General features: G+C 38.4%; 1 protein-coding gene across 1 annotated transcript in view; it reads left to right on the forward strand.

The window, feature by feature from the left end:
• Positions 1-21,099, forward strand: part of LOC124596565 (ATP-binding cassette sub-family C member 12-like) — a 526,900-nt gene that overhangs the window by 306,339 nt on the left and 199,462 nt on the right. Inside the window, exons 16-18 of the mRNA XM_047135749.1 lie at positions 3,135-3,277; positions 4,301-4,428; positions 16,328-16,482. Of these exons, the coding sequence (XP_046991705.1) occupies positions 3,135-3,277; positions 4,301-4,428; positions 16,328-16,482 (426 nt within the window). The remainder of the gene's footprint in view (positions 1-3,134; positions 3,278-4,300; positions 4,429-16,327; positions 16,483-21,099) is intronic.

Genomic DNA, 21,099 nt, shown 5'->3' on the forward strand with positions numbered 1-21,099 from the left:
AAAGCGGTTACGGCATCGATGATTTCAGCCGTAAATAGGAATATTAAAAAGGGTAGGAAGATTTTTCTGTTTAGAAAAAGTGACAAAAAGCAGATTTCAGAGTACCTGTTGGCTCAACACAAAAGTTTTGTCTCAAGTACAGATAGTGTTGAGGATCAGTGGACAAAGTTCAAAACTGTCGTACATAATGCGTTAGATGAGTATGTTCCAAGCAAGATCGTAAGAGATGGAAAAGAGCCACCGTGGTACAACAACCGAGTTAGAAAACTGCTGCGGAAGCAAAGGGAACTTCACAGCAAACATAAACATAGCCAAAGCCTTGCAGACAAACAAAAATTACACGAAGTGAAATGTAGTGTGAGGACGGCTATGTGAGAGGCGTTCAATGAATTCGAAAGTAAAGTTCTATGTACTCACTTGGCAGAAAATCCTAAGAAATTTTGGTCTTATGTCAAAGCGGTAGGTGAATCAAAACAAAATGTCCAGACACTCTGTGACCAAAATGGTACTGAAACAGAGGATGACAGACTAAAGGCCGAAATACTAAATGTCTTTTTTCCAAAGTTGTTTCACAGAGGAAGATTGCACTGTAGTTCCTTCTCTAGATTGTCGCACAGATGACAAAATGGTAGATATCGAAATAGACGACAGAGGGATAGAGAAACAATTAAAATCGCTCAAAAGAGGAAAGGCCTCTGGACCTGATGGGATACCAGTTCAATTTTACACAGAGTACGCAAAGGAACTTGCCCCCCTTCTTGCAGCGGTGTACCGTAGGTCTCTAGAAGAGCGTAGCGTTCCAAAGGATTGGAAAAGGGCACAGGTCATCCCCGTTTTCAAGAAGGGACGTCGAGCAGATGTGCAGAACTATAGACCTATATCTCTAACGTCGATCAGTTGTAGAATTTTGGAACACGTATTGTGTTCGAGTATAATGACTTTTCTGGAGACTAGAAATCTACTCTGTAGGAATCAGCATGGGTTTCGAAAAAGACGGTCATGTGAAACCCAGCTCGCGCTATTCGTCCACGAGACTCAGAGGGCCATAGACACGGGTTCACAGGTAGATGCCGTGTTTCTTCACTTCCACAAGGCGTTCGATACAGTTCCCCACAGTCATTTAATGAACAAAGTAAGAGCATATGGACTATCAGACCAATTGTGTGATTGGATTGAGGAGTTCCTAGATAACAGGACGCAGCATGTCATTCTCAATGGAGAGAAGTCTTCCGAAGTAAGAGTGATTTCAGGTGTGCCGCAGGGGAGTGTCATAGGACCGTTGCTATTCACAATATACATAAATGACCTTGTGGATGACATTGGAAGTTCACTGAGGCTTTTTGCAGATGATGCTGTGGTGTATCGAGAGGTTGTAACAATGGAAAATTGTACTGAAATGCAGGAGGATCTGCAGCGAATTGACGCATGGTGCAGGGAATGGCAATTGAATCTCAATGTAGACAAGTGTAATGTGCTGTGAATACACAGAAAGATAGATCCTTTATCATTTAGCTACAAAATAGCAGGTCAGCAACTGGAAGCAGTTAATACCATAAATTATCTGGGAGTACGCATTAGGAGTGATTTAAAATGGAATGATCATATAATGTTGATCGTCGGTAAAGCAGATGCCAGACTGAGATTCATTGGAAGAATCCTAAGGAAATGCAATCCGGAAACAAAGGAAGTAGGTTACAGTACGCTTGTTCGCCCACTGCTCGAATACTGCTCAGCAGTGTGGGATCCGTACCAGCTAGGGTTGATAGAAGATATAGAGAAGATCCAACGGAGAGCAGTGCGCTTCGTTACAGGATCATTTAGTAATCGCGAAAGTGTTATGGAGATGATAGATAAACTCCAGTGGAAGACTCTGCAGGAGAGACGCTCAGTAGCTCGGTACGGGCTTTTGTCAAAGTTTCGAGAACATACCTTCACCGAAGAGTCAAGCAGTATATTGCTCCCTCCTACGTATATCTCGCGAAGAGACCATGAGGATAAAATCAGAGAGGTTAGAGCCCACACAGAGGCATACCGACAATCCTTCTTTCTATGAACAATACGAGACTGGAATAGAAGGGAGAACCGATAGAGGTACTCAAGGTACCCTCCACCACACACCGTCAGGTGGCGTGCGGAGTATGGATGTAGATGTAGATGTAGATGTAGATGTAGACTCAGTACCACCCAGGACTCGAGCAACTGAATTACAGTCTCTGTCAGGGTTTTGACTATCTCTCGTCATATCCTGAAATGAGAAATGTCCTGCCCACTATCCTTCCCACCCCTCTGACAGTGGTTTTCCAGCATCCACCAAACCTACACAATATACTCGTCCATCCTTGCACATCCCCTGCTCCCAACCCCTTACCTTGTGGCTCATACCGTTCTAAGAGACCTGTCCCTTAAATCCTCCCACGACAACCTACTCCAGTCCAGTCACAAACATCACCTATCCCATCAAAGGCAGGGCTACCTGTGAAACCAGTCAGATCCACAAGCTAAGCTGCAACCACTGTGCTGCATTCTGTGTGGGCATGACAACCAGTAAGCTGTCTGTTCACATGAATGGCCACTCCTCACCCCCACCCAGTCACCACTCCCTTCATGCACTTGTGCTGCTGCTTGCAGTGTGGTTTCACTTGCCTGAGACTGTAGTTGTGCACTTGAGCTGTGTTTGCATGAATATGTGTGTGTGTGTGTGTGTGTGTGTGTGTGTCCTATTTTTGATGAAGGTGAGTGGCAACTTTTCTCTTCATAATATTGTTACATTCCACCCTGGCATTTTCTATTGTTTAATACCTGCTAGTCTACACAATAATTTCTAAGGCGAAATGATGTGCTTTCTGTTATTGCTCCAAATATATCAAAACTAACCCATTTTTTGCTGCAGATTTGTTATTTATAACTTTTTCCTCATGTGATACATGGGATAAACTCTGTTAAAACAGATTATTGTTTCTTTTCATATATTACTCAGTCGCACATAGTAAATGGCTACCAGCTGTTCAGACCACTGAATAACTGAGTTTCAATGTAGCATCATGATGTAAAATCGCAATACAACAATTGTTGTACAAGTGTAGAAAGTTACATGGCTTTTTTATTTTATTTTATTTCATTTTTTTAATTTACAGTTTCTTACCCGATGTGACATCATATATGTCTTGAAAAATGGAAAGATAATTGCGAGCGGACAACATGAACAACTAATAAATTCTTGTAATTATTATGCAGATTTGCTGACACTTTATATGGACAGCACACAAAATATTCAGGGGTAAGTGATTTGCTTGTAAGGAAATTGATTAAACTTGGTGTATGCTACCTTAAATTGAAATATTATTTAATGCAACCATCACTAAAGCTAAAAAGATATCTCCATAGTGAAAGGAAGCCAGGATTTCATACTTAGGTTTCCAATTACTTTCTTAATAAATTATGCTCCTAAAATTAAGACCCTCACACCCCTTGGTCTTGAAATTTAAATGACATACCTAGTTGTATTGAGAAGTAACTGTGGAGACTAAGATTCTTGTAGAAATGGGAAAGGTACATGCTAGATTATAACACAAAGGTAAGATCTAGAAGCAAATCACAAGCTACAAATGGAAATGAAAAGACATGTGTACAAGTATCTGAATGGAGGAAGGACTCTAAGGACAAGGCCTAGGGGTAACTGAAGACAAAAGCAGGTTTTAATCACAAACGAGCAAAGAAATATAAATAAACATGAACCAAAAACAACAGACAGTAGGGAAGGTAAATTGTCTTTGAGGTGAGAAAAAGTGGCGTAGAAACCAACAAATCCAATAAGAGTAAAAACCCTAAGATAAGCTATTTTGTTGATACTGCACCAAGGCAGACTATTTTTTTCATCAAGAGCCAGGTCATGCACTAAAAAGAATGTAAGGTTCTTCAGAAAATTAAACAATTTAGCTTCATCAATATGCTACATAGTAAATACATTGTACATAAGTACGAGTAGTATCTGAACCTGACAGTTCAAAAACTCTTGCAAATTCTGTCTGTAGATATGTGGGAGTTACTGGATTGCCGTAATCATATCATAAGGTATCTGTAATTCTGTCTCTAAAAGTTAAAATAAATACTGATCAATATGAAATTGGTTATCAGAGAAGCATGCTGAGACACTGTGAAAGGAAGTATTGTATGTCAAATGAGTTCCGTGAACTAGAGTAGTATAGCAGTTGTATTTAATATTACTAAATTTCAATAACAACTTTTATTATTTTTGTTTAATACTAACATCTGGTCAGTCTAAGTATCCTTTCTCTCTTAGGCTCCAGAGCTATGACAGTGTTTCAACATTGTCATCTGATGTATTCAAGACATCAAGCAACCTGAACAGCAGTTTGAGCAGTGTCACAACAGCATGTGATGATGAAGTTGCAGCACTCACTGGTGAAGGTAGAATTTAAATTCTTCAGTACCTTCAAATGTTCAAGAACAAGCTCTGAAAGGAACAGTTGGATGGATGGTATTGAAATCTTCTGCTGATATTCATCCAGCTGTTCTCTTTCCACACTAGAATATTTGTAAATTCAGTTAACCTGATCCAGAAATCCATCTTTCTCAGCAGTCAGTCACAACACATTGCATATTTTAAATAACTTTTCCTTAATTTTATAGAACTGAAGTCATGTTGATGTCTACTACTCCTGTATGCAAATTAAAGGCAAATGCAAGTAACTGTTCTGCTTGAAGGATGAATCCCAATCTAATGTAAAGCTTATTCCCTCTGATTGTTAGTAAACCTTCTTCAAGAAAAAGAAATAACATTTTTTTGTTTCAATTGCTATAACCTTGGGATGTCCAACATCAAAGGTGGCAGGAAGAAAACTTCCTGCTACAGTTATTTAGTTGTGCTTGGTGGCAGACCTGCATGCTGTGCAACCTTATGTAAACACAGCACAGGACTGTAAAACACACATAATGTGGGCAACATAAAATAAGATCAGTAATAAAAATTTATTAAGCTTTTGTACAGAGTAATACTCAGATTATAGCATTGAAAAATGCATGACTCAGTATCCAAAGTCCAACATGCTGATTATCCTAACACATCGAAAATAATTAACAAATTTTGTAGGAGAGCTTCTGTGAAGTTTGGAAGGTAGCAGATGAGCTACTGGCAGAATTGGAGCTGTGAGGACAGGTCGTGAGTCATGCTTGGGTATCTCAGATGGTAGAGCATGAAAGGAAAAGTTTCCGAGTTCGAGTCTTCGTCTGGCACACAGTTAATCTACCAGGAAGTTTCCAATTTAAAAAGGTTTACCAGAACTGCTGCATTTTATACTACATTGTTCTGGCACTAACTAATAACTTCACTAAACACTCATCATGGGACCAAGGACCGAGCGAGGTGGCGCAGTGGTTAGCACACTGGACCCGCATTCGGGAGGACGATGGTTCAATCCCGCGTCCGGCCATCCTGATTTAGGAATTCCGTGATTTCCCTAAATCGCTCCAGGCAAATGCTGGGATGGTTCCTTTGAAAGGGCAAGGCCGACTTCCTTTCCCATCCTTCCCTAATCTGATGAGACCGATGACCTCGCTGTTTGGTCTCTTCCCCCAAAACAACAACAACAACATGATGATGATTACTCATAAGTAGGATATGCTATTATGGTGGCACTTGATGATGGAGTGGGCTAATGTAAAATAGAACCGTAGCACTCTAGGCACCTTCACGTGAATTCGTCGGATTTGAACCGGAACTGAACTCGATGTGGACTGATGAGTGGAGTAATGCAATCATTAGCACACTGGAATCACATCTGGGAGGATGACAGTTCAAGCTCACATCTGGCCATCCTAATTTAGGTTTTCTGTGATTTCCCTAAATCTGTCTGAGCTCATACTCCATCTCTAATCAACTCACTGTTGATGGAATGTTAAACACTCATCTCCTCCTCCTCCTCCCCAATGTGGACTGAATGAGAGTGACTCTGCATCACTATTTGTTATGCGATTGGTGGGTGCACACATGTTGCTCCCCATGGCATGTACCCATGGCACCAGGGTAAACCTACACAAAACCCCAGTGAGGAGACAATCTGTGAAGTGTTATATCTCTCAATCTCTATAGGCTTTTCTGTGGGTTGAGGCTCAATGTTCACCTTCACCAGGGTGTCACTGGTTGGCCACAGTTGGAGCTCACTGCTGGAGGCAAAACTGGGGGAAACTGCTAGCTGCATCTGGAGGTCCCCAGGTGAGTGGCTGTACTGTAGTCTTCTGAGTCTGAAAAAGAAAATAGCCCATGAGTTCTTCCTACATGTCAATGAATGCATTCTGGCCAGATGTTATTCCTGTGATGCGTTCAAAAAAAAATGGTTCAAATGGCTCTGAGCACTATGGGACTTAACATCTGAGGTCATCAGTCCCCTAGAACTTAGAAGTACTTAAAACTAACTAACCTAAGGACATCACATACATCCATGCCCGAAGCAGGATTCGAACCTGTGACCGTAACGACACCTTGTTGATGTTTTATTCTAAATGTTGCATTGCTTAGGTACTGAATGATTGTACCATGTACCTAAGATTTCTTACACTTCTACACATTGTAATGAGTGCTGGATCATTTATTTTAAAATATTTTTGTCTTGACTGTTGTTGAAGTTTTAGCTGTGTATGCACAAGTGGCTTTACAATTTACCTTTAACTGTGATTCAGTCTTCAATGTAGTTTCTCTGCTGAAATCTGGCATCATGCAGAGTGGCTCTGCTCTGAGAGAGAGAAAAAAATCAATGAAATTAAATAATCATATGGCAGTTTCAGCCAGGAGACTTCATATGGGTTTTTTCAGCCACCTAGTGCAAGTCTTTTTATTTGGTGCCACTTCAGTGACTTGTATGTCAATGATGATGAAATGGTGATGAGGACAATGCAACATCCAGTCTCCAAGCAGATAAAATCTCTGACCCAGGTAGGAATCAAACTGTGTCCCCCCTCACATGGCTGTCAGCCACACTGACTATTCAGCTTCTCCATAAGTACATTGGCTTCATGATGAAATGGTGCAGCTTTGTATTGTGAAATGCTATTCCCTTCAAAAAAAAATCCATAGTTGAAAACTGAGTGTCATTGTCCAAACAAAGCCTGAATCATTCCCATTGATGACATTTAATTGCAAATGAAAATTTTGATAATGCATCAATGATGATGATGAGCCAGTATCTTCCTAAAAAATGGCACTGAAAAATTGACGTGTAGATGTGAAGATGGTTTTGATGCCTGTTCCCATGGCAAATATTCTTGAGGAGGAGGTGACTGGCATTTTTGTTATCAGTGGCATTTAGGTAGGACCACTTCTATGTCCTGATCTATATTTTTCCAGTAGCAATGTTCTTTGGAAATGCACTTAGTATGTACTATGCCCCAGTGGTATTGACAGAACACTTGGAGTACTATGGATTTAAGTACCTCAGGAGTTACCTTCATGTTTTTCTGGATTCTGAATGTACTAGAATAATACCCTTGTACACTGTGAGTGCTTGTCTCATATGCCAGAAAGATATAATTTCAAACTTATCAATTTTCTGTCAGTAGGCCACTCCATCTGAATGTACTGTTTAGTACTATGGGGCCTGGGTGTGTTGTCCTCATCACCATTTAATCATAAAACTGAATTATTTGGCACAAGCTATGCAATAAAATTAGAATTTGATGGGAAATTTTCCACAGCATCTTGACTAACTAAATATAAAGGAAAATACACTTGCTGAAGAATCAACATTTTTGTCCTGCCCCATAAGCAGTTCTGAAAGCAAATCTGCTGTGTTTTTCAGAAGAATTTAATGTAATTTGATCCACAGTTATTATCTCACAAAAGTAACACTCAGTGCTGCAGTCACTGAGGTGCCCAGAAGGAAAAGTATTGTTTGGTCCAAAGTTAGCCACAAAAGGCTTGTGGTTCATAAAGAGTGTGAATTTATGATCTTAAATCTATTTGTTTAATTTTTGCACAACAAAAATAATCACAAAAGTCTTTTTATCAATGTGACTGTAGTTTCTTTGAGCAACAGACTGAGTTTTTTATGTGTACGGTATTGGCCATTGAGATTCAAGTTGCGAATGTGATAAAACAGTGGCTTTGCTGTATATCAAATCATCAGCTTCTCTTGTTATCCTTTTATGTGTATCATATGTCTTGAGAAATTTAGCATCAAGCAAACTTTGCTTTATTAAATCCACGGTGCCATTTGTTGCTCCAGTTACACTTTGTGTCCTTGTGTAATAATTTCTGTAGTGTTCTACTTATAGAAGAAGCATGTTTGATAAAGTTCTTAATTCAGCACATAATTGCTTGATGCCTTTAGGAAGCAGAAGGTTTTTTATTGCTTCAGTATGTAGAAGTGTTGCCTTGATGCTGTATTCAGACAAAATGTGTCCTATGTACTGCGCTTCATGCTGGAAGAAGATGCACTTGTCTTTATAACATTTTAAATGTGTGGCTTCCAAAATTTTGAAGACAGATTCCAAGTTATGTAACAACTCATCTGGAGTTGTTCCTGAGGCAGTGATGTTGTCAAGATAGTTTGTAGCATTTTGAGCATTCTTAATTGTTCTAAATGTTGCTGGAACAAACTCAATACTCTGTCTAATCCAGATTGTAATCTTTTGTACCAATATAGACCAAACAGATTGTTGATAACCAGAACCTTTGTGTTTCATTCTCCAATAGTATTTGTAATTACGCCTTCTTGAAATCAGGTTTTGCAAAGTAAACTTCACCAAATAATTTTGGTGTTAGTTCTTCTGGTTTCAGAATCAGATGAGAATCAATAATGGATTGTGTCTCCACAGATCCTTAATGTGCTATTTGGTTTCTGTACTACCAGAACTCTCATTGCCTGTTGGCTACTAGCTATACATTCTATGATATCATTTTGTTCCAGGTCATCGGTTCCTGTCTGATTTTACCATTTAATGCAAAGGAAATATTGTATGTTTTGCAAAATTTTGCCACTGCATTCAGCTTCAACATGATGTGTGACTTGTAGTTCTTAGTGCTGCTTGTTGCTTGTGAAAAAGTGTTGTTAAATTGTTGCAACAGTGTTTATACTTTTTCTGTTGGAACATCAGTCTGAATCAGATTTGGTATCTTATGAACTGTGAAGCCTAGAGTGTTAAAAGATCAAATCCTGGAAAATTTGTTGCATTCAGGAATTAACATCTAAGAATCTTGCTTGTTTGGTAAATTACTTGTAAGCCACTTCCATTGTAAATTGAACTTTGTGGACTCTGCTAGTCACTATCACTAAATAGTGAACTCTGGAACTTTTTTAGTTTTTGCAGCCCTAATTGGTGGTATACCTGTTCATTAATTGTTCAAATTGAAAAGCCTGCGTCAATTTGAAATTTTAGTAACACTTTGTTTGCTCTAAGTGCTACAGTTAAAACTTTAACAGTCATAGAAAATATTGCATTCACATTATGTTTTGTGTGTGGAAGATTGTTTATTTGTTCATGTTCTTTGTGAACATCACACCAAATTTTGTTCTTAATCACTCTTGTACACCCAGTTGTCTTGTATCATTGCCTTATGTGCTTTGTATGGCAGGCTTCTTCTGTGTGCCATGTCTTGTGACAATAACTGTGTTTAGCATCTTGAAGGAAATAATTTTTCAATGAGTCATTAACTCTAAAGCATGCACAAGATTTTAATTTTGTCTTACTAGATCTGTTTATGGATAGTAGTGTCCATAAGACCTGTATTTTCCACATATGGCTACACATGTCACAAGGCCTTGACAGTTGCCAGTGCATTGTAAAAATATCATCATCATCACAATGTATTATCTCGGCTGATATTTGCGTCCATTTGTGTGCCCATATTAATAGCAGACAGCCTTGCAAAGACATATTGATTAAGCTAAGCAGGTACTTGCTTAATTTAGTGTCTGGTAAATGTATGAATAGGATACCTTCAATTAAAGAGTCTACATATGAATTTTCACACTGATTATTTTTGCACTGAAATTTACACTCTGTAATTAGGCCATGTGTCTGTGCTATCAACTTTTTATAGCCTTGATATTGTTTCTTTAAACATGGCCTGTGACTCAAAATACATTTCAAGTTTATTCTGAATTTTGAAGTAGGTAAATCAGTCTTTGAAATAATTTCTGGAGCACTGTGTACATGTCAGGCCTGGAACTGGCAATAAGAAAAGCTCAACATTGTGGGGGATGAGATATTGTTTCAGTCTTGAAATATAGGCCTGGTAGCCTTATAATTTCTCATCAAACCCTGGAATGGGTGGTGGCAGCAGGCTAATTTGTGCTGAGCCAGCTTCCTTCTTTTCGTCTAGTTTCACCATGTCTTAGAGTTGCTACAGTAATAGGATAATAGGCTGCAGTACATCTGCTTGAAACTGTGTTGTGTCTGAAAAATATAACTCAAAACAGTGTGTGAAAGTCCTTAAGTTCTTCCTGGAAAAATAGGGAATTATCAGTATAGTTAAAAAAAAGTCAAAGACCCACATAATGAAAGTATTGCTGCAAAAGCATTTCAGAAATGTAATCATGAAATGAGTTAAAAGTCACAGCTTTTCCCTTTTGCTGTTTATGAGTCTTTGGAAAATCTATCGTTTACCTCATCACTATTTCTGATTGGTGTGAATTCCTACTTTTATCTCATCACCACTTGTAACATAGTATTCATCAGAACCTTAGAATGCCCAACATCACAGGTTGCAGATTGTGTACTCCCAACTACAGATATTTATTTGCTGTGCAGGGTGACTGGTCTGCACGCTACACAGGATTCTAAAACACTCATAACATGAGCAACAAAAAATAAGATCAGTAATAAGTATTTATTAAGCTTGCATGAAAAATAATATTCAGCTTTTAGTGTTGACAGATGTATGGCTTGACATATGAAGTCCAGTGTGCTGACTAACCCAACATGTTGGAGATAACTATCTAATCTAAAAATGCTCAGCAAGACTGTTGTATTTGATAGTACTCTATTCTTTGTGTGTCTAATGCTTCCCTAGACACTTCTTGTTGATCAGTACAACAATTACTCATAAGTAACAGTTGCTATTATGGCAGAAATTCAAGATAACATCAGCTAATGTAGACAGAACTGCAGCACTGTGGGCATTCGAACATGAACTCAGCATGAACTGCACCAAATGTGATATTCTAGGCTTCACAATTCATGATGGAGTGAATCAGTTTTATACTGAACTTCCGACCAAAAAAGCTACACTCACTATTGCAAAAATGTGACAATATTTTCTTCAGAAGCAACAAGTACTCGATGTGAACTGGATGAGAGTCAACACTATTTATCACATAACTGACAGAATAATCTTGCATCTGTGAAGAGGAAAGCAGTTCCAAATATCAGTGATGCCTGTCGCAGCTGATATCACTAATGGTGGATGAATCTGATGCTTTGACAGTCTTTTAGCAAAATCAGAAATGGGCCCCATATTATGAGTGCCATCTAGACAATAATAGAATGGGACTCAGTGTGGCACCATGGCTGGATTGCTTGCAAGGTGGCAATCCGTGGTGCATATCATTGTGTACCAGTGATGATGTACACACCATTTTTCATATTTCCATATTTATCTGACAAGTCTCTTATAGAAGTGGTTTATTTTCATCATGTGGTATTAGAGCTAACTGATACTGTATATTTTTAATGTTTTATTTTTATCTGTACAGTTTTATCAGACACCACACATTGTACTGGTGATGTGCAGTGAAAGAGAAACTATATCAACTTCCTACAATCCAAGGGTTATAAAATTGCATTTGAAGACAATAATTTTCTTTCCACATACAGAAATACTTGTATAAAATTGTTATATGGGTATATGACTGTACTCTGAGGTTATAATTTGTGTATGTCTTTGCTCTGGATCAATTTGCCAATTTTTAGTTAGTCCCACGTGAATATCACGCTGTCTACTGTTTTGAGTTGAAAGTAGAAAATGCTCAAAACAGAAATGAAATATAGTAATTTGTAATGTACAGTACTTGATTACAGTTACTGAAGCATGGAGCATTGCCACCTGACTGAAAGACACTTGAAGAAGTGCAATGCTATTTCATTTAAACTGTGACTACATTTGTTTTTTTCATACCATACTAAAACAAAAGTAAGAATGATAAGATTTATAGATAGTCTTCCAGATGAGAAGAAGTGAGTGCCATATTTACTCGAATCTAAGCTGCACCTGAAAAATGAGACTCAAAATCAAGGAAAAACAAATTTCCCAAATCTAAGCTGCACCTGAAATTTGAAACTTGAAATTCAAGGGGTGAGAAAAGCTTTAGACCACCCTCCAGATCGAAACAAAGTTGGTCCATTGTAATGTGAGACACAGTTTAGGTCGAATGGATGAAGATACAGCTACAGTAGTTTAGTTCAAGTCATAAGCTTAGCAGTTAAGCTTTACCAGGTAGCCATTGCTATGCGTCAGGCACTCCGTCCGTATTTATATGGGTACCCTTCCTTTTTCACGTGCTTCGTCTGGCTTGAATCAATTGATTATTTTGTTTTTATCTGATAAATGCCGTTCTCTTTGTTATAGGTCTTTATGTCACTCTAAGCTGAAAATTCATTATTGTACTGTGTCATGCATTGTTTATCTCATTCTGATAATGAGTGTTTACGACCTGTTGCCGCTCGCAGAATGCCTTGCTTTTGTGCACACTACCGCCGCTTACAAAAAAAAAAGTGAGGAGACTGCTATTTGTTGTTACTTACACTGCTTATTTCTTTGATAATGATCAACAAGATCCAAATAATAGACTGTGTATGATAGAAGATGAAACTTCCTAGGAGATTACCACTGTGTGCCGGGCCGAGACTCGAACTCAGGACCTTTGCATTTTGCAGGCAAGTGCTCTACCATCTGAGCTACCCAAGCATGACTCATGCCCTGTCCTCACAGCTTTACATCTGCCAGTAACTCATCTCCTGCCTTCCAAACTTTACAGAAGCTCTCCTGCGAACCTTGCAAAACTAGCATTGCCAAAAGAAAGGATATTGCTGAGACATGGCTTAGCCACAGCGTGGGGGATGTTTCCAGAATGAGGTTTTCACTCTGCAGTGGAGTGTGCACTGATATGAAACTTCCTGACAGAACTAGGACTCCCGAAAGAAAGGATAGCTCATATGGTAGAGCACTTGCCCTCATAAGGCAAAGGTCCCAAGTTCGAGTCTCGGTCTGGCACACAGTTTTAATCTGCCAGGAAGTTTCATATCAGCACACACTCTGCTGCAGAGTGAAAATCTCGTTCTGAAAACATCCCCCAGGCTGTGGCTAAGCCATGTCTCCGCAATATCCTTTCTTTTGGCATTGCTAGTTCTGCAAGGTTCACAGCAGAGCAACACTTATAAAATAAGAATGAAAATAACTTAGAAATGAAACGCTGAAATTTAAATCAAAATTTTATTAGGTTTGTAACACATCTTATATGAAATGTTTAAAATATCAGTCATGATTCTGAATCACTATCACTCGATTCTTTGTTGCTCATTTCTTCATACAGAGCATGGTCCTCTGTACCATCTAGTGCATTGGATATCAAACTTTTTTTAAATGCTTGTTACACAGTTTGATTTGGAACGCACTTGCATGCATCATAAATATTGGCACCCTTGTGACAAACTATCGTGTTTTACATGGCCTGTTGGTGTCAGTTCTCTGTTACTTTTCAAAAGCCAGTCTGTGTACATCCATTTAAGTTTGTCCTTAAATGGTTTATTCAAACAGACATCAATTGGTTGCAGAATTGACATCATCCTGCCTGGAATTACTGCCAAGTCCATTTTGCTTTCCTCTAATTTTCATTTTACTGCAGGTGTTGTATGGCCTGCATACACATCTAACACCAACAGACTGCGTAAACCAAGCATTGTGTCAGGAAGACGATTCTACACATACCTTATCCATTCCAGCACCATGTCATCCGAAAACCACCCAGTTTTGTTTGCTTGTACAATTACAGTTTTTGGAAACACTTCTGATTTTGGTAAAGTCTTTCACTTGAAAACTATGTATGGGGATAATTTATGTCCATCTGCTGTGCAAGCAAGCATGACGGACATCCGCTGTTTTTCACCCCATGAAGTAAGAACACTTATGTTTTTCTTTCCTTTGGTGTCAACTGTATAATTTGACAGCATGTCAAAATATACAGGAGTTTGGTCAGCATTTCCTATCTGACAAAGAAGGTATTGCTTTTCTGTGTGCAGCCTAGTTATGAAGTGCTGAAATTCCACAAGTTTTTCTTCTGTGCAACTGAAGTTCACCTCCAAAGTGAAAAACCACAGTGCTTCAGAAACAGATAAAGCCAGCTGTGACCAGCCTTAAAATTTTCCATTTTTTGTTCTCTAGCAATTACATATGCCTTAATTTTTAAAATTTCGGCATTCACAGGCAGAAATTTCTGACGCTGTTCCTTAACAAATTCATTTAAAATCACTTCTAGTGCATGATATCGGCCACACATTGGCCTATTAAATGCTTTCCTGCTACTTGAACATTCAAGTATTTTGTCTCTCTGCAGTCGCCATCGCCTGACATTGTGCTTATCAATCCCGTATCACAGACCTGCAGCATGATTAGAACTTTGTTCCGCAAAATAAATAACTCCCCTCTTGATTTTGGCACTGTAATTAAATTGCTTAATTATGGTTCACTAACACCAACAAGCACTTCACAAAATTCCATTAAGCAATAGGTGCCACTACGTGAAATCTTAATGAGCACCAGCATGTCAACTCGTGCAACAATCCTAAAGCCTTGTGCATTGTTGGTATTTTTGTGTAAGAAATTTATTTTTGTTGCTATGAATATTTGAAAGGCTGCTACATTCGAAGATGAACAATACGGAATTCTATTTACTTCATTGGATAATGTATGAAGATGCAGTGGTCGAAACTCAGGGCGGAGAAAAAAACTCGTCTTCTACCTTTTTTTAAATTTATTTACTGATGCAGAGGTTTTGATGCCGGTATTCATCTTTGTGCCTGAAAAGCATGCCTGTGTTGTGCTACATATATTCGACAGCAGAAGTTAGTTGTGGTAGCACCTACCAACATTTTTCAGAACTTCTGCTTACTTTGCACTTGATTCTAAGCTAGAGGTGGTTTTTTGGATTACAAAAAATGGAAAAAAAGTGCTGCTTCGATTTGAGTAAATATGGTAAAGGTATATGTGTAGGTCGAGCACTGAGTAGGTGTTATCACAAACTAGTTTCTGAGGCACACACAGAGCTTTCAGTAATAGAAGTGTGGCAGTGATGATCAGCTACAACTTCAAAACCATAATCAAGCCAAATCCAAATCCAGCCATGGCACTCTGGGCCACCTGGGGTGCTTGCAGTTAAGCAAATGCCCATTTCTTATGGACTTCTGATGTGAGATACTCCTCACATAAGGGTGATATACTGAGAATACAAACCGGAAGGTGTATAAGCAATTTGCAGGGGTGCTCCAAGCTATTACTCTTGACTTATTGTTAACAAATGTAAGATACTCATATTTATAGACCTCCATGTAAATGCTATTTGCTTTGTATTAAAATGTACTTAAGCAGTGAAATTTAAGAGAAAATATTCATCAACTCAACTCTACTGTCAGATTCAAAATTGATATTCCAAGAAATAGACAGGTAACAGCAGCCCATTCAGCTGGAGTTAGACCCCTAGAAGTCATTCATAAATCATAACTTTTGGATTGCTATATTCTGCAAAATTGTTCCACATGAAATGATATAACCAGCTGTCAGAAAATCCATTTTGGAATATAACAGACTTACTTAAATTAAATTGTGTCAATCTGATATTCTAAGACTCATAGTGTATTTCTATATGTCTGTAGTTATATAAAAGTGATGAAGCCTATTTCATTGTATATTTTCAGTGACATACAGATTTTTTGTTCATGAGTATGATGTTGGTGTGAATGTATAGTTTATCATATCCTTTAGATTCACAAAAATAGCAAGCATACCCCCTGAGGAAGACAGAGACTCAGAAAGAGGGATGTGCATACTTACTTATATGAAATAAGCCTCTCATGCATGTTACCTCTTTCTCTTAATAGCATTAATATTGTTAATCATTCATAATATAAAAGGTCTATTTTCTTAGTTAATGTATCTAGTCAGGCTATAGGTGAGCAGGAGCTGTAGACTCTGCAAAATCAAATAAACTTGCTGAGAATATTAATATCCTAATACAGCACATTAAACATAATAAAAGATTGTACTGTTCATTTACAGTCTGTTAAGAGTTTTTGTCATCATATATTTCAATTTTTGCTATAGGTCCTGAATCTGAAGAAATTGTTTTCAAGAACAACTTATCAACTTACCTCCTTTCTGGAAAACAACGTAGCTGTCATGCCTTTTTGGCATGTGGATTAGTAATACAATTAGTCTGTTTTCTATCCATAATCACAGCACTTCTCCTCTTCATTCTTGTAAGTATTGCATTGCTTTTCTTCTTTTTGTATGCATCTCTTATTGACTTCTGCTAACAAGATGTTAACTCATTTGAAATGGTGAAAATATACAGCACAGAAAGAGTTGGAAAAAATACTACTGCATATCACTTGTCTGCCTCTCTGCAGTACCGTCTACATGTACAGTCTGTGAACCACTGTGAAATGCATGACAGAGAGTATGTCCCACTGTACCAGTTGTTGGGGCATTTTCCCGTTCTTTTCATGTATGGAGCATGGGAAGAATGATTGCTTAAATGTCTCTGTGCATACTGTAATCAATCTAATCTTCTCCTCATGATCTCTGTGGGAAAAGTGTGTAGTGGGTTGGAGTATATTCCTAAAGTCACCATTTAAAACTGGTTCTTGTAACTTTGTTAGGAGACTTTCTCAGGATAGTTTCTGAGTATCTTCATGAGTCTACTAATTCATTTCTTTCAAGATATCTGTGACACTCTCCCATGGGTCTAAGAAACCTGTAACTGTTCTTGCAGTCTTTCTCTGTACATGTTTAATATCCCCTGCTAGTCGTAGTCACTACAGGTCCCGCACACTTGGGCATTATTCTTGGATGGGTTGCATGAGTTTTTTGTATGCAGTGCCCTTGCAGACTGATTGTGTTTTCCCTAGAATGAATCAGAATCTGCTACCTGCTTTCCTCATGACTGAGTCTATATGATTATTCAATTACATGTTGCTACTAAGTGTTCTGCCCAGGTATTTGTATGAGTTTACTGATTCCAGCTGTGACTCAATGATTTTACACCCACAGGATACTATTTTTTCCTTTTTTTGAAGTGCACAATTTTACATTCCTGAATGTTTAAAACACTTTGCCAGTCTTTTCACCACTTTGAAATCTTATCATGGTTTGACAGAATATTTATGTAGCTTTGTTCAGACTGTACTTCACTGTAGGTAACTGCATCATCTGCAAAAAGTCTGAGGTTGCTGTTAACATTGCCCACAAGGTCATTAACACAAGGGACCCAACACATTTCCCTGGGGTACACCCAAAGTTATTTCTACATGTGTTAATGACTCTCCATTCAAGACCACATGCTGCATCATCCTTACCAAGAAATCCTCAATCTAGCCACAACTAAGTGTGGTGCTGAGTCAAATGTTTTTCAGAAATCAAGAAATCCTGCACCTGCCTGACTGCCTTGATCCAGGGCTTTCAAGATGTCATGTGAGAAAAGTGTGATACATGTTTTCAAAGTCCATGCTGACTGGTATGGAGGAAGTTGTTCTATATGAGATACCTCATTAGGATGGAGCTCGAAATATGTTCTAAGATTCTAGAATAAATGGGTGCCAAGTATATTTGACGGTGGTTTTGTGGATCACTTCTGGTACCTTTCTTGGAGACAGTGGTAACCTGCACTTTCTTGCAGCTAATGAGTATGATTTTTGTACGAGGGTTCTATGCTAGATTATAGTTAACAGCAGGGCTAACTCAGCCCCAAACTGAGTATAGAATCTGATAGAGATTACATAGGGCCATGCAGCTTTATTCAGTGTCACTAATTTCAGCTGCTTCTTAGTGCCACTGCCATTAATATCTGTTTCAGTCATCTTGTTAGTGGTATGATAATTAAACTGATGGCATGAGGGCAACACACCTGGGTTTTCCTTTGTAAAGAACATTTGAAAACAGAGTTAAGCATTACTGTTTTCGCTTTGCTACTCTCAATTTCAACTCCTCTCTTGTCCATGAGTGACTTGACAGTAAGTTTGGTGCCACTAGCAGCCTTTACACATGACCAGAGTTTCTTTGGGTTTTGTGACAGATTTTTCAACAATAGGCTGCTACAGTAGTCACCAAAGGCTTACAGTAGTCACCAAAGGCTTAATGCGTTGCTCTCTTGGCTGCCAAATGCCTTTCATTCAGCATCTGTCTGTAACTTTATGTTTTGATTTATATCTATTATACAGTAGTCTCTGTATCTATAGAATCTTTTTACAGTGACAATTTCTCTCATCATGAACTGTTCTACAGAGTACTATTTATCCAGTGCAAGGTAAATTACTCTTGTAAACTTGCACCATAGTTCCTCCACATGCTCCTAACCTGAGCTAAGAGATTCAAGTTCCTTATTGACTTCTTTGTTTGCTTTTTGAACATATAAAACTTTCTACTTGCTTTAGTTGCCCCTTTTAGTTTGGTATTCATTGTTGCTGTATTTGTCTCATGGTCACTGATACGAGTTTCAGTGTGGACAGCCTGAAAGAGGTTGGGTCTGTTTGTTGTCATTAGATCTAATATATTTCCATCATGAGTGGGGTTCTGAACTATCTATTCTAGGTAGTTTTCAGAGAAGGCTTTAGTAACTTTTTACTGAATGTCTTGTCACAACCACCACTAATGAAACTACAATTATCCCAGTTGATTGATGGGTGATTAAAGTCTTCTATGATGATTATAATATGATTAGATAATTTATATACAAGCAAACTGAGATTATGTCTAAATTTTTTGTTTATATCAGGAGGTGAATGTGGTGTTAAATAGAAAGATTCTATTATAATTTTATGTTCACCCTCGATTCTGAGCAACCAGTGGGACTTGCTTCGCCTGTTTTGGGGAAACCTGTTTTGTCCAGTGTCTGCAAGAGGCAAAATCAAAAGGGTAGTGGTCTATTAACCATTGGCAGTTCCAATGTACAGTGAATAAAGGTGCTCCTTAGGGAAATGGCAGCAAGGGACAGGAAAAAACACCAGATGCACTCAGTTTGTATGCCTGGGAGCCTTGTTTAAAAAGTTGAAGAGGCTATTCTGACAGCCATTGAGGAACAGGGTGCAAGAAACTGCAGACTGTGGTGCATGTTGCAACAAAGGTCATACTTCATTTGTTTCAGTGACTGGCAGAGAAGGTTGAGAAGACCAGCCTTGCTCACAAGCGTTTCAACAGAGCTCACAGTTTGCAGCAATGTATCCTGAACTGTTCATGACGTTCTGGTTATTGGTAAAGTGGAAGGACTGAAGAAGTGACTTCAAAAGTTCTGTGACACCTTAGGATGCCACTTCCTGGGCTTGTGCCTTCGGGTTGAGAACTCACAAGGAATTTTTAAATTAGGCATCTCTCCATCCAAGGAGGTCCAGAAGAATAAGTGTAAGATCCAAAAGAATAGCCCCCTCAGGTGAGGGTATTAAAATCTTAGTAGTTAACTGCTGAAGAATTTGCAGCAAAATGCCAGAGTCTGAAGCAGTTCTGGAAAGCAGTGAAGCTCACATAACACTAGGCACATAAAGCTAGTTGAAACTTGAAAGTGATAGCAGTGAGATTTTTGGGTAGAATGTAAGTGTTTATCAAAAGGATAGGCCAGTGGCAAATGGAGGTGGTGTATTTGTCTGAGTAGACAAGAAACACAAATCAATTGAAACAGAAATTGAAGCTATAGATGAAATTGTTTGGGCAAGACTCAGTATCAGGCACAGGCATAAAGGGGTAAATGAATCCTTCTACTGGCTGTCAGACTCATCTCCTGATATTAGCCAATCATACTGTAATTATTGGTGATGATTTTGATCACCCAACAATCAATTGGGAAAATTATAGTTTTATTAGAGGTGAATGTGACAAGATATCCTGTGAAATATTACCAAATGCATTCTCTGAAAACTATCTACAACAGATAGTTCAGAACCTTATTTGTGATGTAAATATATTAGACCTAAGAGCAACAAGTAGATCTGACCTCTTTGATGATGTCCACATCGAAACTAATATCAGTGCCCATAATGCAGTTGTGGCTCAATGGTTACCCGAGTATAGAAGACAACTAAAACAAGCAGAAAGGTATATATGTCAAGTAGACTAGATAAAAAAGCAGTAGCTTCATATCTCAGTGAGGAACTTTTAAGCTTTCAGCACAGGGCAGGAGTATGTAGAGAATGATGGTTCAAGATTAAAAGAATAGTTAACCACATGCCGCATAGAAACATACCCAGAGAACAGTTCATGATGGACGGGACCCTCCATGGTATACAGTCAATGTAAAGGAACTTCTAAAGGAACAATGACTATTGTGTAATAGGAGTGAAACAAAGCATAGGGCTATAGATAGAGGGATGCTGAATGAAATGTGTTTGACTGTCAAGAGAGCAATGCTTGAAGCCTTCAATGACTACTGCAGCAGAATACCGTGAAATTATTTTTCACAAAACCCAAAGAAATTCTGATCATATTTGAAGGCTGTTATGGTCCAAACACTCACAAGTGAGACATGAATTGAAATTGAGGATATTAAAACAAAAGCTGACATGCTTAACTCACTTTCTAAATTTTCTTTACAAAGGAAGGAATCACAAGTCACATCCGTTTACCAGAAGAGCAGTGGAAGTGATCCACAAAACTGTTGTCCACTATCTCAACATCAGTTTGTTGTAAAATTTTAGAACATATTCTGAGCTCAAACATAATGAGGTATATGGAACAGAATGACCTCATCCATGCCTACCAGCATGGATTCTGAAAACATTGATTATGCGAAATCCAACTCACACTTTTCTCATATACTGAAAGATGCAGATCAAGCCAATCAGGTAGCTGCAGCATTTCGTGATTTGTGAAAACATTTGACTGAGAACCAC

This window comes from Schistocerca americana, chromosome 2 (genome assembly GCF_021461395.2).
Source record: "Schistocerca americana isolate TAMUIC-IGC-003095 chromosome 2, iqSchAmer2.1, whole genome shotgun sequence".
In the NCBI taxonomy this organism is placed as follows: domain Eukaryota; kingdom Metazoa; phylum Arthropoda; class Insecta; order Orthoptera; family Acrididae; genus Schistocerca; species Schistocerca americana.